The sequence below is a fragment of the Cetorhinus maximus genome, chromosome 21 (genome assembly GCF_964194155.1).
Source record: "Cetorhinus maximus chromosome 21, sCetMax3.hap1.1, whole genome shotgun sequence".
NCBI lineage: Eukaryota > Metazoa > Chordata > Chondrichthyes > Lamniformes > Cetorhinidae > Cetorhinus > Cetorhinus maximus.
Window position 1 is genome coordinate 56,250,372 of NC_135899.1, and position 27,150 is coordinate 56,277,521.

Sequence of the window (27,150 nt, forward strand, 5' to 3'; positions counted from 1 at the left end):
GGCAAAGAGATATAACCTATGACTCCAGGGTTGCAATCAGTTGAACACACAGACTTAGGTGTGATTGGAATGCACCTTCCGGAATTAGTAAATGGAGAGCTGTGCAAACAGAGTCTGGTAAGTATTACACTATACCTGTGTTTTCTCACAAAGGCTAGATAACAGAGTAAAAGCACTTTAAGGGCTTGTTTCACTCAGCAACTCACTGCTACGAGGGGCGCTTTTACTAGTCTATGCAAAGTAGGTGGAAGTCTGCAGTAAGATTCAGCCTGCCAAGGTTTACTCATCTGTGAGACTTAGAAACTAAACTCAGCTCTTCAAAAAGAACCCTGTTCTGAACCGGGCAGTACTGCGAAAGATTAGGGTACTGTTGATCAACGGGTGCTGGCAGCTACTTGCATTTAAAAGTTCATGCTTTGACAGTGAAGAAATCACTGTAAAGTTCAGGATCAGAGATCGTAAGCATCAGATCTTAACTTGGGTACAAGAAAAGGAATGGAAGCCAGTCTATCAAGTGATAGGTGTTTTTGCTCTGGTGATTACATTGTCACAGCTAAGGCATCATCAGGAATGTGTGAAATAGAGCGTGAAATAAGACGCTGACTTAAAATAAAGTTTGATGATGACATTTAGGCTGAAAGGAAGAAAAGTTGACTCTTTGCAGTTCCTTCTTTGTCTGTATAAGGCTGTAGCATTGCTCACAGTGATCTCTCGGTAATTACCATGATAATATACATTGAGACACATGCTGTGTCTTGTGCCTACAGGGTGGGTGCACATTACAAGAAGGAAGCATCAGAAGTGATACAGTCTTGCAAAACTAGTCTGTGTAACCTTAAAAAATGAAAGAGAAATGAGTGTTGATTGAGACTGGAAAAACTAATCTTGAAAGTGCATCGTGAGCATGGAGATGACAGAATCAAGGAAACCACCCCTCCCACCATCACCAACCAGCGCCCCCCCCCACCCCTCCTCCACCCCCCCCAACCCCGACCCCAACCCACCCCACACTATAACTTTGAGAATTACTGTTTGTCTGCTGTTCCTTCATGAGTTATTTTTATCTGCTGCTTAAGTGCCAACAAGGTCAATAAGTGCTCGCTTGCTTTCTTGAATTAACTGTTTCCTGTCAGATCTGATGTGTTTGTGAGTGTTACTCAGAGAGTGGTTAGAATATCGAACTTGATATCTTGTTGAGGTGAACGATACGTTTAAGGGGAAACTGGGTAAGTACACATGCGACAGGAAGGAAAGAAGGACGTACTAATAGCAAAGATGAAGTAAGCTGAGGAGCATATGCACTAATATAGGGATTTTCCGCACCCGCCCACTGCCAGGATCTTCTGATCCTGCTGCAAGTCAATGGACTTCTGGCTGGGGTGGGGGGGGGGGCGCCTCGCCTGCGGCGGGTCCCACCCGCGACAGGGCTGCAAAATCCCAGCCATAGACTTCTTTGGCTGAATGGCCTGCTACTGTGCTGTAGAATTCTATGTAATTACAAACTGGTTCTAAAGTGTTTCTGTATCCTATATCCATAACAGAGCTCTAAATGGTACCTCCTGAAAGAATCGTTCAATGAAAGCATGTAATGTGGAGACTCGAATAAGTTGTTACCCAGTCTTGAATCAAAAAGGTCAATTTTCACGTTATGTTTCAGCTCATGTGTTTTCCTGATTAAACATAGAAATCATTTTAGAAAATAACCTAGCTTCACATCACTATCTGATCAAGAAACTCCTAGCACTACCACTGCCCCCAAACCCTGCCACAACTCCCCTCCACACCTCATTTTGTTTCATTGCTTGATTGGAGGAAAGAGAATGAGAACAGGATGGGTGTGGACCCCTTTAATTCTCAGTGTAATGTGAGACCACATTAGCATTCCATGTCCAGTAACATTGCTAAATGTATAATTAGAATGTATAGGAATCATTTTCGACATTAAGAGTTAAACATTCATCACGGCGATTTTATTTTATGCGGAAGTGCTGGGACATTTTACTACATTAATGGTGCTATATAAATGTAATTGCTGTTCATATGAGAGAATGTTGTGCTATATTTCCCGGAATGTGTAAAATTTAAGGAAAGAATACATTCAACTAAACTCAGATGGAAGCAGTTAACTCAGGTTCTTCTATTATAAACACTAGTTTATTTTCAATGAGAAAGGGAAATTGAATTCTTGTTCAGGGTCGGTTAGTGACAGTGAGGTGTTTGTTAAAGGTCTACATTAAGAGCTGTGCTATTTTCTTTGTTTTTGTAGCAGGTTAAAGAAAATCATATAAGTTTAATGGAGGGCATAATCCAAACAACTAATAGATATTGTTGACAAATATTCAGTCTTGGATCTAAGAGGGAGCCAGGGAGTCACCGCATGCTGATACTAAACCAACTCTTTTTTGATTCATTCATGGCAAATGGTCATCGCTGGCAAGGCCAGCATTTGTTACCCATCCCTAATTGCCCTTGAGAAGGTGATTGGTGAACTGCCTTTCTGAAGTGTAGGTACACCCACAATGCTGTTAGGGAGGGAATCCCAGGATTTTGATCCAGCGACAGTGAAGGAAAGGTAATGTATTTCCACATAAGTATGGTGTGCGCCTTGGAGGGGAATGTAAAACTGGCGATGTCCTCATGAGCTCTGCTATCTTATTCTTCTAGGCAATAGTGTTAGGAATGTGCTGTTGAAGGAGCCTTGGTAAGGTGCTGCAGTGTATCTTATATAGTATAAACTGCTGCCACTATGAGCTGTTGATGGAGGGAGTGAATGTTTAAGGTGGTGGATGGGGTGCCAATCAATCAGGCTGCTTTGTCCTGGATGATGTCAAGCTTCTTGAACATTGTTAGAGCTTCACTCATCCAGGCAAGTGGGAATATTCCATCAGCCTCTTAACTTGTGCCTTTGGACAGACTTTGGTGGGGGGGTCAGGAAGTGAGCTATTTGCCACATAATTCCTAGCCTTTGACCTACCCTTGTAGCCACAGTATTTATTTGGCTGGAGCAGTTATGTTTTGGGTCAAATGCGATCCAGCATGTTGATGATGAGAGATTCAGTGATGGTAATGTCATTGAATGTCAAGGGGAGATGGTTAGACTCTCTCCTGTTGGAGATGGTTATTGCCTGGCACTTGTGTGGTGCCACATTGTCACTTACCAGCCCAAGCCTGAATTGCTGCATATGGACATGGACTGCTTCAGTATCTGAGGAGTTGCAAATGGTGCTGAACATTTGGCAATTATTAGTGAACATCCCCACTTCTGACCTTATGATGGAAGGAAGGTCATTGATGAAACAGCTGAAGTTGGGCCTAGGTCACTAACCTGAGGAACTGCTGCAGTGATGCAGAACATCAGTCATCCAAGAACGTAGGTTGTAAACCAATTGAAAATCTATAACCACAGAACTAATTTTCCATGGGGGTTATCTTAACAACCAAGTCATTGTTTTATCTCTTCTTTCAATTTAGATTTTGAGTTACAATTTAATTTCAGCCCTTTCACAATCATTTATTGCTTTCAGATTCACCAGTTCAGTTTTCAATTGACTCTCTACCCCTCAGATTCCCTGATCCTTCTCCATAGAGCATCCATGCCTCCATCTTAGTCCTTTTAAATCTCCTTCTTTTCGCTTTGTTTGATTATTTTTTTGTTCCTTCAGATCCCTGTGCTCTACCCCTCTTTATTCATTTTGCGCTTGTTCCTTCAGAATCTCCAACAGTTTCATTCTGACCTCTTGTTCTCACCTTTGCTCAGAATTGCCAGCATTACTCTTCTTGATTCTTTTTCACTACTCTTCCTCCACCATTTTAGAGTTAAGATGCTGAAACGCGGGTGGCATCTGTGGCACTTTGCTCACACATCGGAGTGGCGTAAACTGGAGTAAGCTGACCAGGCCTTAGGTCCTGGAATTCCCTGCATAAACCTTTCTGTTTCCTACCCCTCTCTCTTTCTTTAACATGCTCCTTCCATCCTACTTGTTTGACTAAGCTTTTAGAAACCTTTCCTAATAACTTCTCCTTTGACTTAGTGTCAACTTTACATATGCTACTACTTATGCTACCGTTTGGATGAGGAGGACTTGATGTTGAATGGGAACCAGGCAGCAGAGTTTTGGAAATGGCAGGAGGGGATGTAGGAAAGAGAGAAGGATGCCTGTTCAGGATTAGGGAAAGGTAGAAACTTAGGAGAAACGTAGCATAAATAACAAAGAGAAGGGAAGGAAGCAGCAGAGGTAGTTGAATGGGTGGTCTCAATCTTAGTGGCTGTTATGAGCTCACACACATGTGGTTGAAGGTAAATGCGGAGGAGACATAGGAAATAATTGCAAGGAGACTTGGTGGTGGAGAATAGAAACCAAGGATTATCTTTGCATTCCGGGATGATCCTAAAATAGTGAGCAGTCTTGGTACAGGTGAACAGAACCTGACAGTACTAGTTGTGGACCAGTCAGATCCGGAAATAAATGGCATCGGATTATTTCTCTTAGTTGTATTCCTATGAGCACAATCTCTGGATAAGTAAACAGTACATTATCGGTTAAGCACTTTAAAGGAAATTGCTCTTAAACGCAAGCGCTTAATCACAGCTCTACTGAACCCCAGCATTGACGGACACTGACCTCTGGCCCAACCAGTGATTTACCAATTCATGTTTATTCATTGAAGGACTTTAAAATTGTAGAGTCCCCCATTTTAGAGTGAGAAAATTGACAGGAGAACTCGGTCACCCTGTAAGGCTGTATCACTCTCTTTACAAAAGCTGTGGATAAGTCTGTGTCCCGAGCAATCTGCCATTGGAAAAAGTGGAGGTTTCATGAGATGAGTCAGGAACTGGAAGGTGGATTTGAGCTCTCCCTTGAATGGCTCTGGGTTTTCCTCTTTCTGGGAAAGCACCTAACTTCCAGTCTGCATATCACCGTAAGGACATAGAGTTAAACTGAGGTAGTTAACCATCCAGCAAGCCTATGCATTCCCCTACGGCACAGCATGTGCACGGTGACAGCGGATTAGCTTTCAGCATTGCGAGATTATTGTCCCAGAAGATAGGACTCCAAATTCAATTAAAGTACTAACCTGAGAATTTAGTGCTAGCATGCTGGTAGAGCTTTATGTATCCTGTTTGCAGTATTTGTGGCTTGGGGTCAGAGGATTATGGGTTTGAGCCAAGGTTTCTGGAATGCACGAGGTGTCACCATATCATCAGAGGTGCTGTACTTTGGCTCTGGGTGATCTGTTGAACCACTTTGGTGTTAAATAAAAATCAGGGAGTTTGTCTCCTGGCCCAGAAAAATATTTTATATTAACCAACGTATCATCAAATATACAGTTTAACTACTCTTTCAATTCTCTGTTGCTGGTCAGGCTGCTGTACTTGCCTGCGCAACAGCCATTGCTCTGAAAAATATAATTAGTTGAAGAACTTTGAGACGTTTCAACATGTCATGGTGGCATTTATCATAACCGCGCAGCACTGGGCAAAGATTGCTTTTGTAAACATGTTTTATGGCTTGGAACAATAGGAAAGATAACAACGCAGAGCGATCCTACAGCAGATCAACATAGAGAGAAGGTACAAAGTCTAAATCACTAAAACTGCAGTGTCATAAATCAGTTACAATCACAAACATGTTAGCTTAGTAACAAGATATGCAGATCCATTTAGGCTATGCATGTATGGTAAGGAGGCTTCATTTCCATTGTGTTACATTATACCATGATTTGGGATACGATGAATGGATTGTGAGAGGCATATTTTTTATTTAAAAAATGGTCGAAAGTTAATCTGACCAATGTCAAAATAAGCAAATGATGGTAGTTAGATGACTATAATTATGATTAATATTTTGGAATTATGCTAATTTGAATTATAACTTGTTGATCCATAAGTCCCTCTATCCCTGGCTATAAAATGTGATTTAGAAACGTATAGTAAATTATGTCATAAATTTTTCAACTGCCTTAAGCGTTTGCATCTGTAGCACCCTTGAAATGGAGTCTGCATTTAGTCAAGATTTAGAGTACATCACATATGATGGAAAATGTCATTAAGCTTTACAAACAGAGCTGCTTTAGTATCCAGTTATTTTTCATTAGTTTACTATACACAATATAGTGGATCGAAAAAACTTGCATTTATACCACGCCTTCCAGAACCACAGGACACCCTAAAGAGTTTTACAGACAATGAAGCCCTATGAAGTGTCCTCTGTTGTAATGCAGGGGCAGCATTTCCCGGTTGGCGTGCAGGGGCGGGGCCCACTTGCCAACACGTAAAATGATGCGAGGTGACATTGGGCGTGCATCCTGACATCACTGCGCGTCATTTAGATTTTCAGTTCAGCGGGCTTACAGCCAATTCAGCTGCACCTGTCAACGGCCAATTAAAGCCATTAAAAAAGTGATTAAAATGAGTAATGGACCTGCCCGCCCAACCTTAAGGTTGGCGGACAGGCGAAGAGCCCAGGCGGCCTTCCAAAAATGCATGAAACCTCATCCACGGGCAGGAAGAGGTTTCGTGAGGGATTTAAAATGTTTGGAAAATTTTTAAATAAAAGTAATGGACATGTCCTAGCTCATGTGACAGTGTCACATGAGGGGACATGTCAAGAAAATTTTTTCTTACCTTTAATAAACTTTTTAAAGTTCAACTGATCTCCCTGAGGCAGCAGTTTCACTCAGGGAGATCTGTGCGCTCTTCCACGTGCATGCGTGAAAGAGCACACAGACCTGCTCAGGGAATGCGCCCCTGACTGGGGGTGCCGATTGTGAAACCGCGCACTCGCGCCCGCTTCCGCACAACCCCCCCGCCCCGGAAATGCAGTAGCCAATTTGTGCATAGCAAGGTTCCACCACTATATCATTACATAATCTGTTATAATACACACATATATGTATATGTGTATATATATATATATGTGTGTGTGTGTATATGTATATATAGACACACATATATTTATATAATATATATATGTCTGTGTATTATTTATATTAAAAGCTTGATGCTAAAAGTTTGATGAAAAACTGACATGTCAAAACTTTTCATCTTGCACTCATCAGGTCACTTTGCAAGAATGCCAATATAAGGGGAAAGCAACAATTTTATACTGTATGGGAAGAAAGTGCTGATTGGTTGGCAAGTGGCCTGATGAGTGCAAGATGAACAGCTTCTACATGTCTCTTTTTTCAGCAATACTCAAGTTCTGTACTACCAAATGACTATTAAAAGTTTGATGTTATCAGTGCAAACTGTTATGTAAATGTAGTGAGATGCTGTCAGCAAATATGATATATACCACCAAACTAGTCCATTCTCATTATATTGATGTCAGCAAAGCTGGAAAAATTGCACGTAGAGGCTGAGGTCTTTCAGCTACCCCTAGGGTAGTAGCATTTATCTGTAGCATCCTTAGTTAGCCATTGAGGAGACTACTGGTGAAGAAAAGAGCTGCAACTACATGCACATCAAATTAATCCAGTTGTCATGGAAGCTATCTTGCAATGTAGACAAAACAGTTGTACAGCCAATATAAATGGGTCATCTAGCTAATTGATCTAAACTTCTACTTGGGATATTTAAGACAGCTTCAATTAAGTAAAACAGAAGGTGCTACTTAAAATAAAAACAGAAAAAACTGAAAACACTCAGTGGGCCTGGCAGCATCTGTGAAGAGAGAAACAGGCTGATGACCTTTCATCAGAACTCCAATTCTGTTCTCCAGTACTAAGCGGGACAGTGCAAATCAGCCATCAGAAACTTAGATTCCCTGGGCAATTGTGTCCGTGTGTCAGAATTTCCTCAGGGTTCCGTTGCATTAACAGAACCACCACTGCTGTTACTGGAAGATCTGGCTCATTAACTTTATTTCTCTCTGCACAGGTGCTGCCAGACCTGCTGAATATTTCCAACATTTTCAGTTTTTTCGATTTCCAGCATCTACTGTATTTTGGTTTTGTATTATCAATGACTTAATCCTTTTTCCAAACACCAGTTGGACTGAACAGCAAAGGCACGCACCAGTGAGAATTCCCTTTTTTCCATGCTTCTGAGGTGCAGTGTGAGGCAAATGTTGGGAAGTTCTTTGCCAATTTAAGTTCATTTGTTCTGTATACTAGCAATTCTTGAATAGTTCTTTAATAAAAACTCAGTTTCACGTTAACAGGGCAGCCAAAAGTTTAACCTCGATTGGCAAATATTTGAGGAATTTTGAGTTTTTTTTACAACAATATTTTGGCTACATGGACTGTGTGTAAGACTTAAGTAAATGGAAAGGTGCACTTTGTGTAGCCAATAGCCCAAACCCTGTCTACAATTGAGCAGACAAACTCCTCCACTCTGGTCAGAATTTGTAACTGCTTTGATAACCTCAGTTTTGCATTATTAGTAATACAAATGTACATCTCTATGCATCTTTCTAGGAACCAGATTTAAAAGGACGTGGGATTTATCCACAGGGAAACATGAGCTTGGCAGAACCTGCACGATACAGCCACAAACCCTCCTTGGACCTCCCTACCTGGGGCAAAAATATCCTGGTTGATTCCTCCCACACAACAAGGACTAGTACTACCAAGCAGAAACTGACTTCCAATGAAGTCCAGTCAAATAATGATTGGAAAAGTAACAGCTCAAAAGAATGCAGAACAGGCAATAAATTGGAGGTAGAGTGTGGGACCAGGCAGGGTCGTGAGGACTCCCCACCAAGTTCCCTCGACTCCTCTGAAGTGCAAATGAAAGTGGACTTCTTCCGTAAGTTGGGCTACTCAACAGAACAGATCCATATGGTTTTCCAAAAGGTGGACAGCAACGCTGATACCAACACCGTTCTTGGAGAGCTAGTGAAGGCACAAGGCACTGTGGAAAAGGAGACTGTGCCAGAGGAGGTGCCAGCGCCTACCCTAGTATCTCGTGGAGGTCCTTCAGTCAAAACCCCGACTGGTGGGCCGGTGACTGAAGAGGTGCAGGAGCAGGAAATCAACTTGCGAGCAATTGTTATAGACGGCAGCAATGTTGCAATGAGGTACGATGCTGTTATTATGCTTGTAGCCAATTTGTATTCAGAGCTTTCAGGACTATGTTGTTAACGCTCACCACGTTACTGCTCTAAGAGGAAGTGCCAGGTGTATTGCCCCAGTATTTTTGGATCTACTGTAAGGGTTTCAATTTCAATTCAGCAAAAGCTTAAGAATAGGAAAACAATGGAGGATTTTTTGAAAAGGGGAAATCTTAGATCGCACTACTTTCAGTTTTAATCTGCAAACCAACAGGACCCTTCTTTAGATATGCCAGTGACATGTGATAAGTGATTTTAACTCTGACCTAAGAAAGAGAGCAGGAATGCTCTGTGGGGCCCCACATGGGAAACTGAGGCATTCCCTTCATCATTATGTGATGCAGGACCGTTCCACACCACCTGCCCCCCCCCGCCCCCCCTCCCCCCCCCCACCCCCACCTCCCCGGCACCTCCTTCACCTAAGTCACTGTGCCCATATTTACCTAAGTGACCAGCAGCCAGCTGTGGGCCAGGCAAGTTTCCACAAGCCAGTAGGCGCACCTCACCCACTCCTGACCCGACCCATGTGGAGAGTTAACTGGCAGCATGTTAGTGAGGCTCAGTGGTTTATGTTTGAGTGACCTCATTCAGCCATGAAACTAGAGATTTTCTATGGTCTGTCAAAGCCTCCCCCCCCACCCCACCCCCGGCAACCCACCCACCAAACCGCCCCTCCCCACTCCACGGACAGAATTCCATGTATGTGATCAATGGTCTAGGTCTGGTTCTCAGCTTTCGCTGTTTCGGAAGTCATGGTTCCCTCAATTCCAAATGGGCTGGGAATGGCACAGGGAATTTCAATAATTATAAAGTAGTTCAGACTTTAAACTTTATGCAAGCTTTAAACTAATGGGAGAACTCCAGGAACCATTTGAAATTCCGGGAATCTTGTCAGTTTCCTGTATGTATTGTGTACCTTTGACCCACCGCTGACTCATCAGCCACACACATATCTTTATGTATTAACCTTTTATAAATCATATGCAAATAGGCCTGCACTTCCTTCTGAGGGGAATTTTCAGCTCTGGCATGGCCTGCAGAGGAGAACACACTGCTTCTGTCACCAGATGCTGCATAAGATAATGGTTGTGTAATTGGAAGGGTTCCAGGGAGTGTTACCTACAATAAATCGAAATGCTTTTCGCCTCATGAGGCAATGCAATTTTAACCCATTCACAACTGGCGGGAGAGGGTCAGTGGGGAGGTTAAATTGTCAAATATGCAAAACCTGACCTCAACCTGCCACAAACATGCCTGTTTCCGTTATAACCGTCCGGGTTTGAAGGGGCTGGTTCGAGTAACTTTGCTTTGATGCGGATCTATCATTATAATATTGAAATGAGGCTCTGTTCCTGATATTTTGGCCGCCATTTAAATTTGATTCTGACTGGCCAGGCTTCCCACGGCTCGGGAAATCAGGAAGCTAAAGGGAGGCGGCCGAATGCTTTTGATAGCCTTGCTTGTGGGCGAGAGGTGTAGGAGTGATTTGCTCCTGATAAAATCAAATGCCGGAAATCTGAAACAAAAACAGAAAATGCTGGAAAAACTCAGCAGGCCTGGCAGCATCTGTGGAGAGAGAAACAGAGTTAACGTTTCAAGTCCATATGACCCTTAGCACAGCATTTTCTGTGACTCTCTTCCGGCTCCTCAAGCAAAGATTCTGCTGCCATTTCTCCCTCCAGTTCTAGATGGTAGAGGTTGTGGATTTGGAAGGTGCTGTCGAAGAATCCTTATGATTACCATCTCAAAGTTGTGGCAGGGCTGTCAACCACCTCATCAAAGAACCCATCGTCAAAGCAGCTGCTTTAAGCATGTTTTGAATGGGTTTTTCCATAAGGATGAGAATAAACGTGAACAAGCTTGATCTAGATCATCTGCGAACCAGGGAAGTTTCTGTTCTGTGAGACACACCACCCTGAAACAACACAAGACTTTGAAGCTGGACCATGTTCTGAGGTTTCCAATTTCGACATTGAATGTAATCCTTGAATTTATTTAAGTTTCACTGTGAGGACAATGTGTGGAAACTCAAAGCCAAACCAAATTCACTAGGTCCTTTATTTTCATCCATACTAACGATGGCAACAGAACTACCACAGCACAGAAATTAACTTTAGCAAAATTAGGGGACAGTGAGGCCAAACACTGAGAGTAGCCCTGCACTAGGCCCAGTTTCAGTGTTTCAAATCTCTCGAACTAATGTCACCTTTTGTATCTAGTCCTTCACAGGATTTTCTTTTATGGAACAATGTCTAAAATTTCAACTTAATATTTTAGTGTAGAAAATGTAAAACTGTCAATCGGTGTGTGTCCTTAAGTTTAATTATTTTCTTACATAAAATATTTTAAACGAAGTTGGTGAACATTTAGCTTGTATGTGAGAACAACCCACACAAAACTCTGCTCAAAAAGCATCTTAATGAAGAAAAGTCTCACATCAGCAAGTATATGAAGCAATGGGTCAAATCGAGCTAAAACAATCATGCTGCTGTTCACAATTAAAATGAACATGCAGCTGAACTGGCTGTTCTCACATCCTGCAAAGTAAGGAACAGATTTGCAATACAGTGAATCATGAAGGCAGTATGTTTTTTAAATAATCATGATTTACAAAACTATGTCAAGATAACGAGCAATGTAGAAAGCACAATTCATTCCATTAAGGTTGGAATGAGGAGGAACGAACCAAAGGCAGCTCTTGGATAAAGATGAACAATCTTAACAAACAGCACCAAACTGAGAGGCTGCATTTTTCCTGTAATAGTTCTGGTTTTGAATATTCTCTCGAGCCATTAACTCAGGGTGTGAGCTCGGTGTTGGGATGGCTGGGAATGTGTCAAGCTCACATGGACACGCCAGTGAGACGTGTGCCATGTTCATAACTCAGTCTCATTACCATCTGCCAAGTGAATCCGCTGCCTAATTCCAGTAGGCGGGAGTGGGATTTGAAAGCTACCAGCCAGGGATCCAAGGGAACAGTGCTTGGCAGTTAAGAGTAGGGTTGTGCAAGCAACCTTAAATGACCATACTGGGGGAACTTGTGGGGGGTTGAGGGTGGGGAGAATGCCTGATGCAGGGGGGAGACCTTGGTTTCCTATTGGGACCCAGAGAAGCTCCCTATTCCTCCTGGCTCACAAGGAAACCAAAGATGTTTTATATAAACAATCTTCCTTGGACTTGTTCCTGCTCCTGTTTTGACCTAGATTTCACTGACAGCTCTGCCTCTGGGTATGACTGCACATTAAAATTGTCTCTAAATCCTCTTTTGGTCATAGGGTGCCAGCTTTTGCAAATTTGCCCGGCCTCCACCTTTTTGCGACAAAGTCGAATGCATCTGTTCAAATGACCGCAAGTAGGAATGTAGCAGGGACATGGGTGATAGGACAGAGCCTCAATTTTAACCCCTGTGCCCCATTCTCATTGGACCAGGAGGCATTTAAAATTAATATTTATCTTTTTAGACAGTGTCTTGAGAGGATCTCTCCCCAGTGTCTGCAGGTAGAATCAGCAAGAATTGCTAATTCATTGTGAGGGCCTTTGCTTCAATAAGGAAGCTTTTGTCCTTATCATTGATCTTGGTAATATCGTAACTGCTATATATTTGGAAACCAATTTAAACTTCTAGAGGGGATGGCTGTTTCCTTATTGCTGACCTGTTGGTGCCAAATGACCCTTACCTGGCTATGCCCTGTGGCACAAGCTGAATATACTGGCAGCTGTGCTTTAACTCCATTCTGTCTGTGACATTCTTAGTATAATTACACGACCTAAATGTTGTGATGATTGTTCCTCCTGAGGAAACCGACGAAAACTACTAATGCGCTCCCTGTTTAGGTGACGGCATTCGAGGCTGTGCTTAAACGGGTCGCCTGAGCAAACTTCAGACGCTGCACAGTAATTATAATAGTTGGAGGTTAGGAAATTGTTACGCTTTGTAAACAAGTATCATTGATGGAGATCATTTCTACTTCCTGGCGTGGGTGACATACAACCTCACAGGAAACTGTTTTGTGATGCAGCACGTCACGTTGTTTCAGCCGTGGCTCAGTTGGTTGTGTCTGAGTCAGAAAGTCATGGGTTGAAGTCCCACTCTAGAGACTTGAGCAGAAAATCTAACCTGTCACTCCAGTGCTTTACTGAGAGAGAGCTGCACTATCGGATTGCCATTTTAAGGCTGAGACGTTAAACTGAGGCACTGTCTGGCCTCTCAGGTAAACGTAAAAGATATCATGGTGCTATTTTGAAGAACAGTGTGGGAGTTCTCCTTATTGCCCTGGGCAAGAAATATCCCTCAAATGACCCATAAAAGTAGATTATCTGGTTATCATCAAATTGAAATTGCTGTTTATGGGTCCTTGCTGTGCGCAAATTGACTACTACATTTTTTACATTACAACAGATAAAAAGTATTTTATTGGCTGTAGAGTGCTTTGAGATGTCTGAGACCAGGAAAGTCTCTATAAATGCAAGTCTTTTAAAAAAAAATATTCTTGACCTTGAATTGTACAAAAAAATGTTCTCTGCCATACATTACAAGTTGTTGCTTGTTAAGTTTTTTTTTGATATTTGCATGCACTATGAAAGAAACAATAGTTTCTAAGCTGCAAGAAGTTCATTTTAAATTCAGTCATTGAAAATATTCCAGGAGATCACATTCATCCTATCCCTCACTAGACTAAAAAATCATAGATAAAATTGAATATAAAAATAGGTGACAAGACCTGTGAGTGACTTAGAATATTGAGCAAATTAAGTTATTTTCAGTCACCTTCTGAAACCAACAGGAATCACTTTTTAAAATTGAGTTGCAGCTATCATTTGTTATTGGAGCCTCATACAAAAAATTTACAGTGATCTATTTATTATTTACTTAAACAATAAAATTATTCACTGTTTGGCATAAGGGAAAGGTTAGTTATTACTAATATTATGATAGGACCTGTAGGTGTATTAGCAATGTTTCTTCAAAATTTTCTTTGTATTATTCGGGCTACAAACTCCTCTGAACACCACCTTTTTGTGCATGGACAGTTTACATTTTAAGGATTATGTCTTATAATTATACTGGAAATTTCTCCCAATGAACTGACCGAGTTGTGACCAACCAGTTTATTTTAGAACATGGTATATTCCAGACCCATGCACATTGGAGAACATTGCGCATGAGGGTCAAGTTTTACCCGTGTTTTTTCAAGGCTGGATTATGAGAAATTTCCCTCCTTCTGAACTGAGTCAGAGTTGAGCGAAATTTGCCTCATTCCTTCCCAGTTACAGTAAGTGATCGTACTGTAGTGATTGCAACATTATCTTGATAGCTATTTAACTCACCTGTCATACAATCACAGGTTGAACTCAGGTGCCTTATTCAGATTAAGTCAGATAAGAAACTGTAGCTTGGCCAATTCATAACTTTACAGTCTTATGTGTAAATCTCATTGAAATAGTGAGACACACACATGTACTCATATATATAAAAATGTACACATACAAATACTATATATATAAACACATACAAACATGCATACACACATAGGAATCTCTGGCCTTTGAATGATGCCTTTCTTGTCATCTAATTATAGGTTTCTTTCATGTGACCTAAGGATTGGTGTTAGGTAGGCTCATGTCCAATTCCAGCAGTCGAGTATGTCAAGGTGCTAGTTGTCTCAGAAACGTAGTAAATTAGAAATATTGACATATAATAATTCTATTAGGGAATTTAGAAAAGAACTCTGCCTAAACTGTGGTAAGAATGTGAAACTAGCTACCACAGGGAATGGTTGAAGCAAACAGTAACAGATGGATCAAAGGGGAAACTAGACAAGTATATGAGAGAGAAAGGGACAGAGAGTTATGATGGTAGATTTAGATGAGGAAACATGGGAGGAGACTTGAATGAAGTGTAAAGACCAACTTGGACTGGTTAGGCCAAATGGCCTGTTTCTGTGCCGTAGATCCCATATAATCCTATGTAGTGAATTATGTGATTGGAATTCAGGATCTAAATTGTAACATTGGGTGGAATCATCCCAGATTCTGGCACTAAGTACGATAGCAGGCAGGAGAAACAACATTTTACCCACCGGCCACAATGGCAGCTTTTCACGGCATATCGTCCCAAACCCGTTGCATTAATTATGCATTCCCAAGATACATAACGTTTTGATGGAGGGCGGGCTCCGATTTGCCTGTCACGCCATCACCTCACCACTTCATTATGCCAGGCACTACATTTAAATTACAGCCGCACTCAATGCTTCCAGCCCAGGACTGCAGCAAAGAAGACATGGCTGTAAAAGGCAAGAAGACTGTAGTCCTCGAGCGCCTTTTGGATGCCGTGGAGGCCCGCTGTGATGTCCTCTACCCCTGCTCTGGCCGCAGGAGGGGCAACAACATTGGCACTCCGGCTCGGTGGGTGATGGCAGTGGTGATCAGTGCCAATGCTGCACAGAAGAGGTCGGCCATCCAATGCAGATCAAGGATGAATGATCTCATATGTGCGGCCAGGGTATGGCAACCATCTCACCATCTCGTCACTCTAAACACACACACTCAAGCCCATCACATATTCACTGGCATCTCACTCACTGTCAGCTCAAGGGGCATCACCACCCATTCTCACACACATACCCTCACATGTCTATCTGGCCTCATCTTCTCTGGAGACTACCTCCTCAGCCCTCAATATTTTGAGGCCACTTGCAACGATCAACAAGTGCCCCCATACATACACTGGGACACCCTCCATCCCCAGTACAGCCCTCGTCTTGCAGCCTCTTCCCTTGCCTGAGGCCACTTCTCCCCATTCCCCAAGCAAGGACTTGCCCTGCAGCATTGAAAAGCCACCCACGTATGGCTGACCTGGTAGGTAGAGACCTACCCGTAAGCCCCACTAAAAGTGATGTGGTGCTGTGTGTGAAGCCTGGCGCTGATGACTGCGAGTGCTGCCTGAAGCAAGGTAGGCAAACAAACTTCGGAGTCCCGAGCGAAGTGCAGCCCACCAGGTGTATGCCTTTATATATGCTGTTGTGAAACATGTTGGTGTGTTTTGCTGCTGACGTGGGCGGACGATCCAGCGGGGTTCAGGCAGGATGTTTCCAGAGGGCTGACCTTATCATTATATGCAGATGTGTTACAATGAGGTTCCTGACATCTGATGGCTGGAAACACGGCCCACCATTGACGTGCTGAGCTGATGATTGTAAACTAGTTTCACAAAGTCGTGAAACCAGTTTTTGGCCTTCATGTCCGCTCACGCCACCTAGTACGCCTGATGCCAGCGGGCACGGAAAATCCCGGCCATTGTCTCCAAATAGCAAAGTCGAAAATCTTAAGATATTCTTATGTTTTCTTTTGCTCTGTATTGTACATTAAGACTTAGAAAGTTAAATGCCATCCTATACATTAGGTACCCACATCCTTTGCAATAATATAAACACATATCGCTAGTTATATAACAGGGGTTATCATGACCCAATTTTCTTTTGAAACTTGGAGCATGCCAACTCACGCAATGCCTGCAGTGCAAGTCTGAGAGCTGTTTGTATTAAGCAGCCAAATAAGCCCCCAATTGTGCTGTTACTGAGCTCTTCAGTGCCCCTTACTGCTGATGTTGCTGGAATTTGCATGTGGCTGCATACCTCTGGCTGTGTGACTCAGCAGCTGGCACAGTGGCATGCAGAGCCATGGGCTGGATAGATTCAAATTCTCATCTGTCATTTCCTGCAAGGTAAGTTTCCGAACCTCAAACCAGGCATCCGACTGAGGCAATTGAGCAAAAGAGAAAAAAAAAATCAAGATTTCAATAGCTGAAGAGGTGAAGAAAGACTGGGTGAAAGTGTATCATTTTTACACAGAAATCTTAATGTAACATGTGAACACCAACACTCCAATACACCATCAGTTAGCAGCCTTCCTGATGCGCATGCTAAGTCTGTCGCTTGCATTCTATAGTCACTAAACTCACATTTTAATGCGAGGTAAATGTAAAATTCATTGTGGAATGGTTTTATGAGCTCAGCAATTGTAAATGCTGTCAGAACTTAAGATGAAGCATGAGGTGAACACAGTGTAACTGTGAATGTATTTGGTCTTATGTTCTTTGCAGTCATGGGAATAAAGAGGTATTTTCCTGCCATGGGATTCTGCTTGCTGTGAACTGGTTCCTGGAGAGAAGTCACACAGATATCACCGTCTTTGTCCCATCTTGGAGGAAGGAACAGCCAAGGCCTGATGTGCCAATCACAGGTATACATGTGTTCCGATTAATCAGCTTGTGGTGGTTTGACATTTGCTTGCTTTCCCATTAATACTGAACCACAGTGTTGAAATCTATAAAGGCAATTAAAGTTATTGTTAAGGACCATTGTGAGCACAGAAAAATAAGATAATAACTTTTAAAGAAACTTTAAACACCTCAGCTTCTCCGTCCTTGTTGTGTCCTGAGTCAATGATCTGTTACACAAGAGCACCTTACAGCTTCAGCTGTTGGGAGATGTAATTAAGTAAAATTTATTGCAGCTTATCTATATCAACATTGAGCTAGTTGATGGCATGAAATGCACATTTCTTTAAATGTTAAATGCAAAACACTTGCAAACTGCAGTACACCATTCTTGGTGATGTGATACTGAATTGACAAAGCCTAATTATTTCCTGGATGCTTTGTGATTCTATAGCATGTAATATGCAGAAGCCTAGGTAATTATTGCAACCATGCTCGTGTCACAGATGATCTCGTCATTTACCTCATTGCCCTTTGTGGGAGTTTGCTGTGCGCAAATTGGCTGCCGCATTTCCAACATTACAACAGTTCAATAAATATTTCATTGACTGTAAAGTGCTCTTGGATGATCTGAAGTTGGAAAAGCCACTATATAAAATTCAAGAACTTTCTTTCTTGCAGTATACTGGGTGGCTTGTGCTCATGTATTCCACACCAGAAGTGCGCTGCCTGTCATATTGGTAAACAGCCAGGGCCCATGTTTGAAAAAGGTTGTTGGGCCCTTTGCACATGTAAACAGGAGGCCCAATGCCTGCTTGAGGCTCCCTTTCCAAAATACATTCCCGACTGATCACATTCGTGCATTCCACAGTCAGTATTCTCTGATGCTTGGTAGCCAAACCAATGGTTTGTTTCCTTGTACTATTTCCCTTTGTGGATTCCTGTCAGCCATCAGATGTCCTCCTCTCACCACCAACCCCCTTCCCCACTCTGCTTATTGCCTCGGTCAGTCTCCAAATGAACCCACTTTCATTCTTTCCGGACCTGCTGGCTAATTTCTGTTTTTAGTTTGCATTTTCAGATGACAGTCCCGTCAATCATAGCGCTTCAACTGCAGCTTTGGTTGAGATCAGTTATCTCAGTACAAGCCAGAGACTGACATTCTGACCTATGTGGGCATTGAACAGTGCCTTCCCTCTAAATCAGAGTGATCTTTACAACAAACCTTTACACTGCTTCAAATTCTCTTCTCTTTGAGAGTGACTAACATACCCCTGAACAGCTCAGTAAGACACCATTTTCTTCCAATTACAAGCCTCAAAGCGTTCAACATCTAGAGAACTAGTGAAACTCAAAATAAAATTTATCAACAGGCTGTGGCCATAATGTATGTAGCATTAATTTAGCACACAATATTCATTGTATTTGGCACAGCAGAGCTTCACAGGTCCTATCAGTCCCTCACAGATGTGCTGTTTGCATGAAAGAACAGGTACTCCTTTCAAAAGGGAATCATTAATTGCACAATTATCTGATAGTTTTTCTAACTTTATAGATATGGAAATGATGGAATCCTAAATCTAACTGTCAGCTGCTTTCTGGATGGGCAGAACTCTTTGGAAATAAGCATTCAATTAGAGAATTGAGTCATGCATTGTTAAAGTAATTTCTCCACCGTAAATCATAATTCTGTTGATAAAAGTATCATACAGCTGGCTCCCCATTACTCTGAAAAAGCATCTCATTTTCCTATCACTTTAATTACTGATCCATCACTATTTTTCTTTTAGACCAGCATATCCTTCGAGAGCTTGAAAAGAAAAAGATACTTGTCTTCACGCCATCACGGCGGGTCGGTGGGAAGAGGATCGTCTGCTACGACGATCGTTTCATTGTCAAGCTGGCATACGAGACTGACGGCATCATTGTTTCAAATGATACCTATCGGGACCTGCAGAATGAAAAGTCCGAGTGGAAAAAGTTCATTGAGGAGCGTCTGCTGATGTATTCATTCGTGAATGACAAGTAAGTCAATCTTCAGCTCAACCTGCCTCTTGCAATTAATTCAGGCAGACACCTCCTATTTATGATTAACTCCAGTTTATATAACATAAACTTGACATTACTTAACCACAAGTTCTAGATTTACCCCACCTTATTTCCTAATCATTTGAACTACAATGGTGTTCTGACTCAATACCTGGGTTATTAATTTTGTTTCTCTCTTAAATATGGTAAATTTAAGTTGATCTTAATTTTGTTTTATTCCAACTCACTCTCAGGATGTGGACATCATTAACAAGACCAGCATTTATTGCCCATCCTCAGTTGCCCAGAAAATTGGCCTTCTGTCTTTGTAGCAGATTTTTGAGGGCAGTTAAGCAAACTTTGAAATGGGATTGGTGTAACATTGAGGGCACACTGGTCAGGACAGAAGGTTGCCTTCCTCAAAGGGAATTACTAAACCAGTTAGGTTTTTACAACAATCTAAGCTGCACCAATATTGCTTTTTATATTTCTTTAAATAGAATTCAAATTCTCAAACTGACATGGCAAGATTTAAGCTCTCATTCTCTGTATTACTAATCGAGGACCCAAGGCACCACACCACTAAATCCCAGTTTAATACACACAAGGTAAAATATTTGCATATAACACAGAATTCAGTCAGGATAGAGATTATTAGAAAGAAGATTCAATGCACATGCAGCTACATGAACTATAGAACAGTTACCAAAATGCAAGCACAGGAATGAGATTTAAAATCCACAAGATTAAGCACAATGGTAAGCCCAACAGATTGGCGTCCAGTTTCAAGTTGAGAATTACGTTAAAATGAGCTGCACTTTAAAACCAAAATGAGTGACTTTTACTTCAGATAAGTGGGTATTATGTTTGGGGTTGGGGTTGGGGTCACTCCAAGATGCCAATGGGAATTCAGAACGAATCCCAACCTCCATAGACCCAGACACAAACCCCTAGGCTACATGAGGCGTTAACTCAAAGGGGAGGAATGCTTACTGCCATTAACTGGTAATGACAGCAAAAGAAAACCTTAGGTTGATTTAACTGTTCCTGCCAAGCACGAAAAAGGTGGCAGGGGTCAGCTGAAAGGAACACTGGGCATGGGTGTAAAGTGGAGGGAGCAGATCCGCTATCACCAGTTCCCTGTCCAGCATGGACAAGTTACAAAGTGAGACCTGCAAATCCTGTTTGCACTCGGCTCAATTTATCACTGGTATTTTGAACCAAAAAAATTTGACACCCAGCCAGCACTGTGACCAGCTGACTGAAGTTGGCTCTCTTTCTCCATTTGCATGTCCTGGACTGTGCACTGACCTTAAACACTAACAAACTGAACTGCTGGAACAGAAAAAGCTGTAAACAAACCAAAAAGGCCAGTAAGCACACAACTTGCCCAATCAATTGCTTCTTTTCTTCATTAAAATTAAACAGGTAATGAAAAACCCAGTAAACAGGACTGAATTTAAAGACGACTGAGCAATAGTGAAGTACGCATCCATATTGTTAAATTTGGGAAAAGAAACCAGTATTTGTGTTTTATCAGTAAGCAGTTTGGAAAATGTTCATTGAGTAAGACTGCAGTGCAAGTTTTAAAATTGCCCAGATTATGTCAACCATGAAGAGAGAGCAAGGTAATCATTGAACATGGCACAAATTTTCTGGAGTGAGTCTCACATAGCAAATTCAAACAATCATTTTTATTTGGTGAATGTTTGAGTTCAGCACAGTGACATGCCACAACAGGATGGAGCATAACTGCAGCTTTATCACCTGAGATCGGTATGAAGCAGTCTCAGGTTCATTGCTTGTTCTACAAAATGCCCAGAAGGACAACCATTCCAGCACCAGTGCTTCAATTTTGATATCCCATAATAATCATTTCTGTTGCCTTTGTGAGTGAAATTCCCAATCTGGACCAAATTGTGAGCAGTTTTACCTCAAAGATTCAAACTTATTTGAGAACTGGAACTAAGTGGCAAAAGTTAATCTCATTTAGGATACTTAGAGCAGAGAGAGAAGAACTTTCTTTTACCAGTTGGGACTGGATTCGGAGCCACATGCCAAGGTGACATTGTTCCTGGGTCATGGTGCCTCTCAATTGCCCCTTGATGATGCAGCTTCATCTTTGAAATTGGGCAAAACTATGTTTGCATGAAAAGTACGGTGGGTTCAATGATCTTAGCCATGTTTGATTATCTCAGTCTGACCTTGTCCTGTGAAACATTTCTGTTGCAAAATATTTTGATTACTTAATGATGATCATTAATCAGTTGCCTTGCCGTTGTCCCTTTCTAATGATGACTTTCTCCTGTTGTGTAGGTTCATGCCTCCCGATGATCCCCTTGGGCGTCATGGGCCTAGTTTGGATAATTTCCTACGGATAAAGCCTGTAATACCAGAACATAAACGACAACACTGCCCCTATGGTGAGTACTTTGTTTGACAATATGCAGTGTTTTAGACCCTTCTAGACCAATTTCACTCTCAAATTTATCTCTTTAGTAGAGGGGTAAGATCGATTTTGGCTTGCGGTCACTCCAAGATGATGCTGCAGAACTTAAGGACAAATTCAACTCTCTGTAGGCTCAGTAACCGACATCTGAACCACAGGGCATTGACAATCATTTGATCAGCCAGCCTCTGCTCTAATTAAACATGGAGTGGCAGACCTGTCAGTGGGGATATGGATAGTTAACACTCAGCTCTAGATAGAGTTTCAAGCCAATAGTTTTACAAGTAGTGTGGGCCTAGCTGTACCATGCTCCCTCTGTACCTGGATGCTGCGTGGTGTGAGCTGGTTAAATTTCAAGAGGACTCTGTAGGCTCTTAACTCTGCCAACCTGTGCCTAAACTCTCTGGATTCAGGTAACTGGTGTGCTCTCCAATGGAAGGGAGTGTGCGTGCCATATTGGGCAGATGTACATTGCAGTATCTTGGTAGAGCACAGAGAAATAGAGAGGGGCTAAGGCAGAGTTGGAAAGTCCTGGAAGGAAGCAGAGAGAGAGAGAGAGAAAGTTACATTGTAGCCTTGCCTGAGCTGGAAAGCAAAGAATCCACAGCAGTGCTAATAATGATGATAAAACAATGTGGCTGGCTGAGTGCTAATGATAGGGCAATATGGGTGGATCTTGCTGGGATACCTTGTAAGGGATTTGTTCACAGCAAAAAACCCTGCACTATTATTAATGAAATAAATATATCCCCTATGTTTGCATGCTATTAAGCTGCGCTGAATTTAGCACTGCACACTGTGGATCAAATGCTAATCTCGAGAAAATAATTGTTTTTCTCACTTTTTCACGTGTTTCACCTCAAATCATTGTTAACCTACCCTGATGCTAGCTGACTGATATGTTGAAATATGTTAGTGTCCATAGGATGCCTGTAGCATTGATTACTCCCTATGACTATAGCTTCTGTTGTGCTTTCCTTGTACAGCAGAGCTGGAATCAGGGCTTGGCAGTGTGGGGATACAGTGGCACCAATCCATGCATCATACAATTCTTTAGCACAACATGGTGGTTCTTCGACATCATTTGGCTATCCTTTGTGCTTCATTGATTGCCTTTAATTATAAATTGAACCCACTGAATTTGTTTAAAACGTGCATTTTAAGAATCCTATTTAAAGTCCAGGAAAGTTCACCCAATAGCATAATGCAATAGTCCATTGAGCCATGCACACCAGGAAAATCACAGGTTCAATCTCTTAAACTTGGTAACAATTGACCCCAGTATCCCCAAGTTAAGAAGGGGAGGATGTCAGCTAGGGTCCACCCTGATTGCTCCTGTCCAATGATGCCTGCTGGGAATTTTGTAATGTGCATCATGGTTGAGAATGGGGTAGGATTTGGCCTTTCATGGCTGGACAGGGTACATGGGCTTGGGACCAGTGAGCAGTTGGTGCCAGTAAAATTGTACCCTGGCCATGAATCACCATTGTCATGGAAGCAAGGAACAAAAGGTAAGAAATAAATACATTATGATGTTTTACTGCAGGATCAATTGTATGGCTTGAGTGTCTCAATAGCAACATCAACTTGCATCTATATAGCACCTTTAATATAGTAACACACCCCAAGGCACTTTAAAGGTCCATTATCAAACAAGATTTGCCACCAAGCCACATAAGGTGATATTCAGACAGGTGGTCAAAAGCTTGGTCAAAGAGATAGGCTTTAAACAGTATCTTAAAAGAGCAGAGAGAGGTGAAGAGATTGAGATTTAAGGAGGGAATTCCAGAGCTTAGGGTCTACTTTGAGTTCTACATGTGAAGTAAATTGCTTCTCAAAGAATTTAAAGAAAAGATTGTATTTTTTATCTTCAATTTCTTTGTTACAGGTAAAAAATGTACCTATGGAATCAAATGCAAATTCTATCACCCGGAGCGAATTAACCAGCCCCAGCGTTCAGTAGCAGATGAGCTCCGTGCTACTGCCAGGTCTTCTCCAACTAAGAGCCTCAACTCTGCAAGCCTGCACAAAGAAGAAAAAAAGGCCAGTGTGCAAAAGAGGCCACCATATTCCAATAATGGATCACCCACCTTCAATCAGGGTGAGAATGGCTCATTGCAAAGACTCAGCCAAGACAGGCAGTACCCAATGCAGAATGCAAATCCGCCTGAGAGCAGTACAATGTTAAAAGGAATTGTACCGACCAAAAGGTCATTGCCAAACACAAACACTGAGTGGTTTCATTGTGCAGCCTTTGACAATGCCACTACCAATTCAATTTGTTCAACCTCACATAAGAGTTACGATGAAGGCTTTGTGTCATTTGAGAAAGAATCTTCTGATATGTGGCCTTCCAGATCTCAAAGTCACAGTGAACCATATTCTATAAACAATGGACAATATTATTTATCGACCCACAGCTTAGACCATCATCAATACAGCTACCATTCCCATGAGTCAATGCCATCACTAGGCCCTTGTGGTTACCCCTCTCAAAACCCACCCAATAGTGCTCAGTGCTGCATGGCTATGGGTAGATTGTCAATTCAGCCACATTTCAGTCTGCCAAGTGACTTCAATTCACCAGGCTCCCAAAGGCCAAGGAGCTGCTGGTCTGACCCACACCATGCCTCACCTAACAGCAGGTCAAACAGCCTTCTGGACCCTCATGTATGGGCAGTGAAAAGCTGTGACCCACAGCTCCTGGATCCCTACTGGAAAAGTAGCCAGTGGCCATCACATGACCATTGCGGAGAGGAGCGGGAGACCGTCCGCATGAAGCTGTGTGCCATCTTCCAACCACACCTCGTGGATACTGTTATGAAGCAATACCCACAGCTTTTAGACCCCCAGCAGTTAGCTGCCACAATACTGTCTTATAAATCACGAAGCCCTAATGTTTAAGGCGCTGCCACATTAAAAATAATCCAATGTGTCCAAACAAATTGCTAAGTATTAATGTGGTAATTAGTATGAACCAAATGGATTGTAATGTACAAATTCTAGTTGCATTAATGTATATAACATTTATAGATGAATTCCTAAAATCCAGTTGTAATACAATTAGTTTTATTGTAGTATCTCTAGGGAATAGTTCAGTGAAAATACTTTCAGCTAGTCAATACACTGTTTTAGACTGTACAGTTAAATCTCATTTTACTGTACAGGATATGATGAAAGTGACTTTGTATTTCCAAAACAAACCCTGTATTTTATCAGTGAATCATTTTAAAAATGTAGAAGATAAAAAAGTTTTTATCTAAGCACCTGAGATATTTTATAGATTTAGCTTTAATGATTTGTACTATAATCTGTACATACTGTACATACTGTTATTATCTTGCGCTGTACATACTTTAATCCATACATAGTGGAATTGGTCTGCCTTGTATATACTGTAATCGGTATATATTGTATGATGTATACTTTAATCTGTACATACTGTGCAACACATACTGTAATGCATATATACTGTACTGTACATACTGAATTCCGTACATTTCATGTCACTGTTGCTGACTCCTGTATGGTGCTGTCCTCAGAACTGATTAAGCACCTTTATTTTTGTGCCTTGTTTTATACATTTTTTGGAAGCACAGTAGTGTTTCCCGTTTCTCTGAATCAAAGTTTCAAAAAGATTTGCTTTACGGTCTTGTATAAAGTTACAACTTTTAAGTTGTCAGTGTGAAACAATTGCACCTCTCGGCCCGCAAGCTGAATACGTTGATACATATTGTATCTTTACTGAATTGTTGCTTTGATCATGTCGTCCGAAATCTCTCAAAAAAGATTTGTTTCAGTGATGAATGCAGATGGCCCATTTCAGTCATAGAAAAATGACTTCATGTTACTGCTTGAAATAGTCTCAGGCATTAAATTTGTTACACATCAAGGAGCAGTTTTTTAATCCAAGTGAAATTTTCACGTAGCTAAGTCCTCACGGTGCAGAATATGCACCTGGGCATGTGAACTGTGCTTTAATAATGCAGGTTCTTTCTTAATTGGTAACCTTAACTCGTAGAAGGGTGTTTGTCACAGGAAATGAAGGAGAAAGAAGAAGCTGCCTAGCTCACATTGAAGCTGAGCTTGAATCTCGTCGAAGTGATTGACAATGGCACTAGACCATTCCTGATGCCACTCACTGTGTTGAACACAACTTCAGCTAAGCCACCAAAAATAAAATTTAGGCCTTTGGATTTTAATTGTAAATTGATCTGCCCACCTAACGTTCTTGGCAACTGATTAAATTTCCAATAACAGCGGCCAGAATAATTCTCTTTGATGCTCCTGATCTATTTATCTGTATTCAATGATTTAATAGTCATTCTTGAAGTCAATTCTGCAGTCACCACTGAATGGCAATTGCAATTGGCTGCATTGGCACCATGTGTCAGTCTGCAGGTTGTAGGAATTGCTAACCAGGTGTTCTTGAACCTTGCATAAGGGGCACCTGAAAAATTCAGAGCTGCAAAATCATTTGTAATGGTTTTGTTCTAGTTAAGCAAACTGCTTACATTAAAAAAAAAGACGATACGACTTGGTATTTTTGACTTTTTATAAAGCATGTTTCTCTCTGTAATATTTACTAACTATATGTAACTACATGTAAAGTATGAGTTTGTGCTTGAAGCTGAATTATATGCTTTATACCAAAAATGATTAATCTTAAAGGGGAAAAGTTGCCTGGTGAAGTGTTTTACGAGATTACTGGGTTTTAATCACAGGGAGGCACGATAATGTGAGGGGAGATTTCCTATGGCATCACATAGGAAATCTTCCCACTTTGCTGGTGTTGAGATGGTATCATCGCCAAACAATGAACAACTTGTTTATACAGTGCCAATTGCAGTCATGTCTGCTACCATGAAGAGCCATGATGGAGGCCTATAGCTTGAAATTTGGAATTTTTTTGTTCCCAGATCTGAACATGCCCCAAACCTGAGCCCCAACCCTTCCAATCCTCTAACAGATCAAGGACTTTATTGCGTTAGGCTTAAAATCATACCCAACATCACCAGGATCTCAAGTAAAGTGGGAAGAATCCGTGAGAGCGCAAATTATAAATAAGTTCCTGACAGGAGTGCAATCCGAGGATCACCAACCTAAATTTCTGTATGTTTGTAATGTGGCAAAGTATCTTCCAAGAGAACAATACTCTAAACATTATATATTAGATGATCAATAATTCTGTAATTTTGAAGAAAGGAAATCTATAACTGAAATGGTTCAGTAAGCTAGATGGTCAAAGGAAATCAATAATGAGTATAACATGTTTCATGTGCTCGTTTTTCTTCATGGTTTCTGAACTACTTCCTTGTATTTCTGACAAAATCAGGTCGTAAACTTATGTTATGCAGCCTATGTTATTTTTCCCAGTTTAGAAAAGAATTGTAAGTAAA

General features: G+C 41.5%; 1 protein-coding gene across 2 annotated transcripts; it reads left to right on the forward strand.

The window, feature by feature from the left end:
• Nucleotides 1-27,150, forward strand: zc3h12aa (zinc finger CCCH-type containing 12Aa). Of its 2 annotated transcripts, XM_078566958.1 has the most exons (7): nucleotides 39-117; nucleotides 1,542-1,633; nucleotides 8,419-9,020; nucleotides 17,158-17,297; nucleotides 19,065-19,299; nucleotides 21,619-21,725; nucleotides 23,640-27,150. In XM_078566958.1, the coding sequence occupies exons 3-7, from the start codon at nucleotides 8,461-8,463 to the stop codon at nucleotides 24,653-24,655; spliced, it is 2,058 nt and encodes a 685-aa protein (XP_078423084.1). In that variant the 5' UTR covers nucleotides 39-117; nucleotides 1,542-1,633; nucleotides 8,419-8,460; the 3' UTR covers nucleotides 24,656-27,150. The 2 variants fall into 2 exon arrangements, with proteins under 2 accessions (XP_078423083.1, XP_078423084.1); XM_078566957.1 differs by lacking the exon at nucleotides 1,542-1,633 and having other exon boundaries at nucleotides 1-117.

Excerpts from the sequence above, each read along its gene's own strand:
- zc3h12aa (XM_078566957.1), top strand. The coding sequence starts at position 19 with ATGACTCCAGGGTTGCAATCAGTTGAACACACAGACTTAGGTGTGATT. Across the intron at positions 118-8,418 it reads AGCTGTGCAAACAGAGTCTG|GAACCAGATTTAAAAGGACG; the intron begins GTAAGTATTACA and ends GCATCTTTCTAG. Across the intron at positions 21,726-23,639 it reads ACGACAACACTGCCCCTATG|GTAAAAAATGTACCTATGGA; the intron begins GTGAGTACTTTG and ends TCTTTGTTACAG.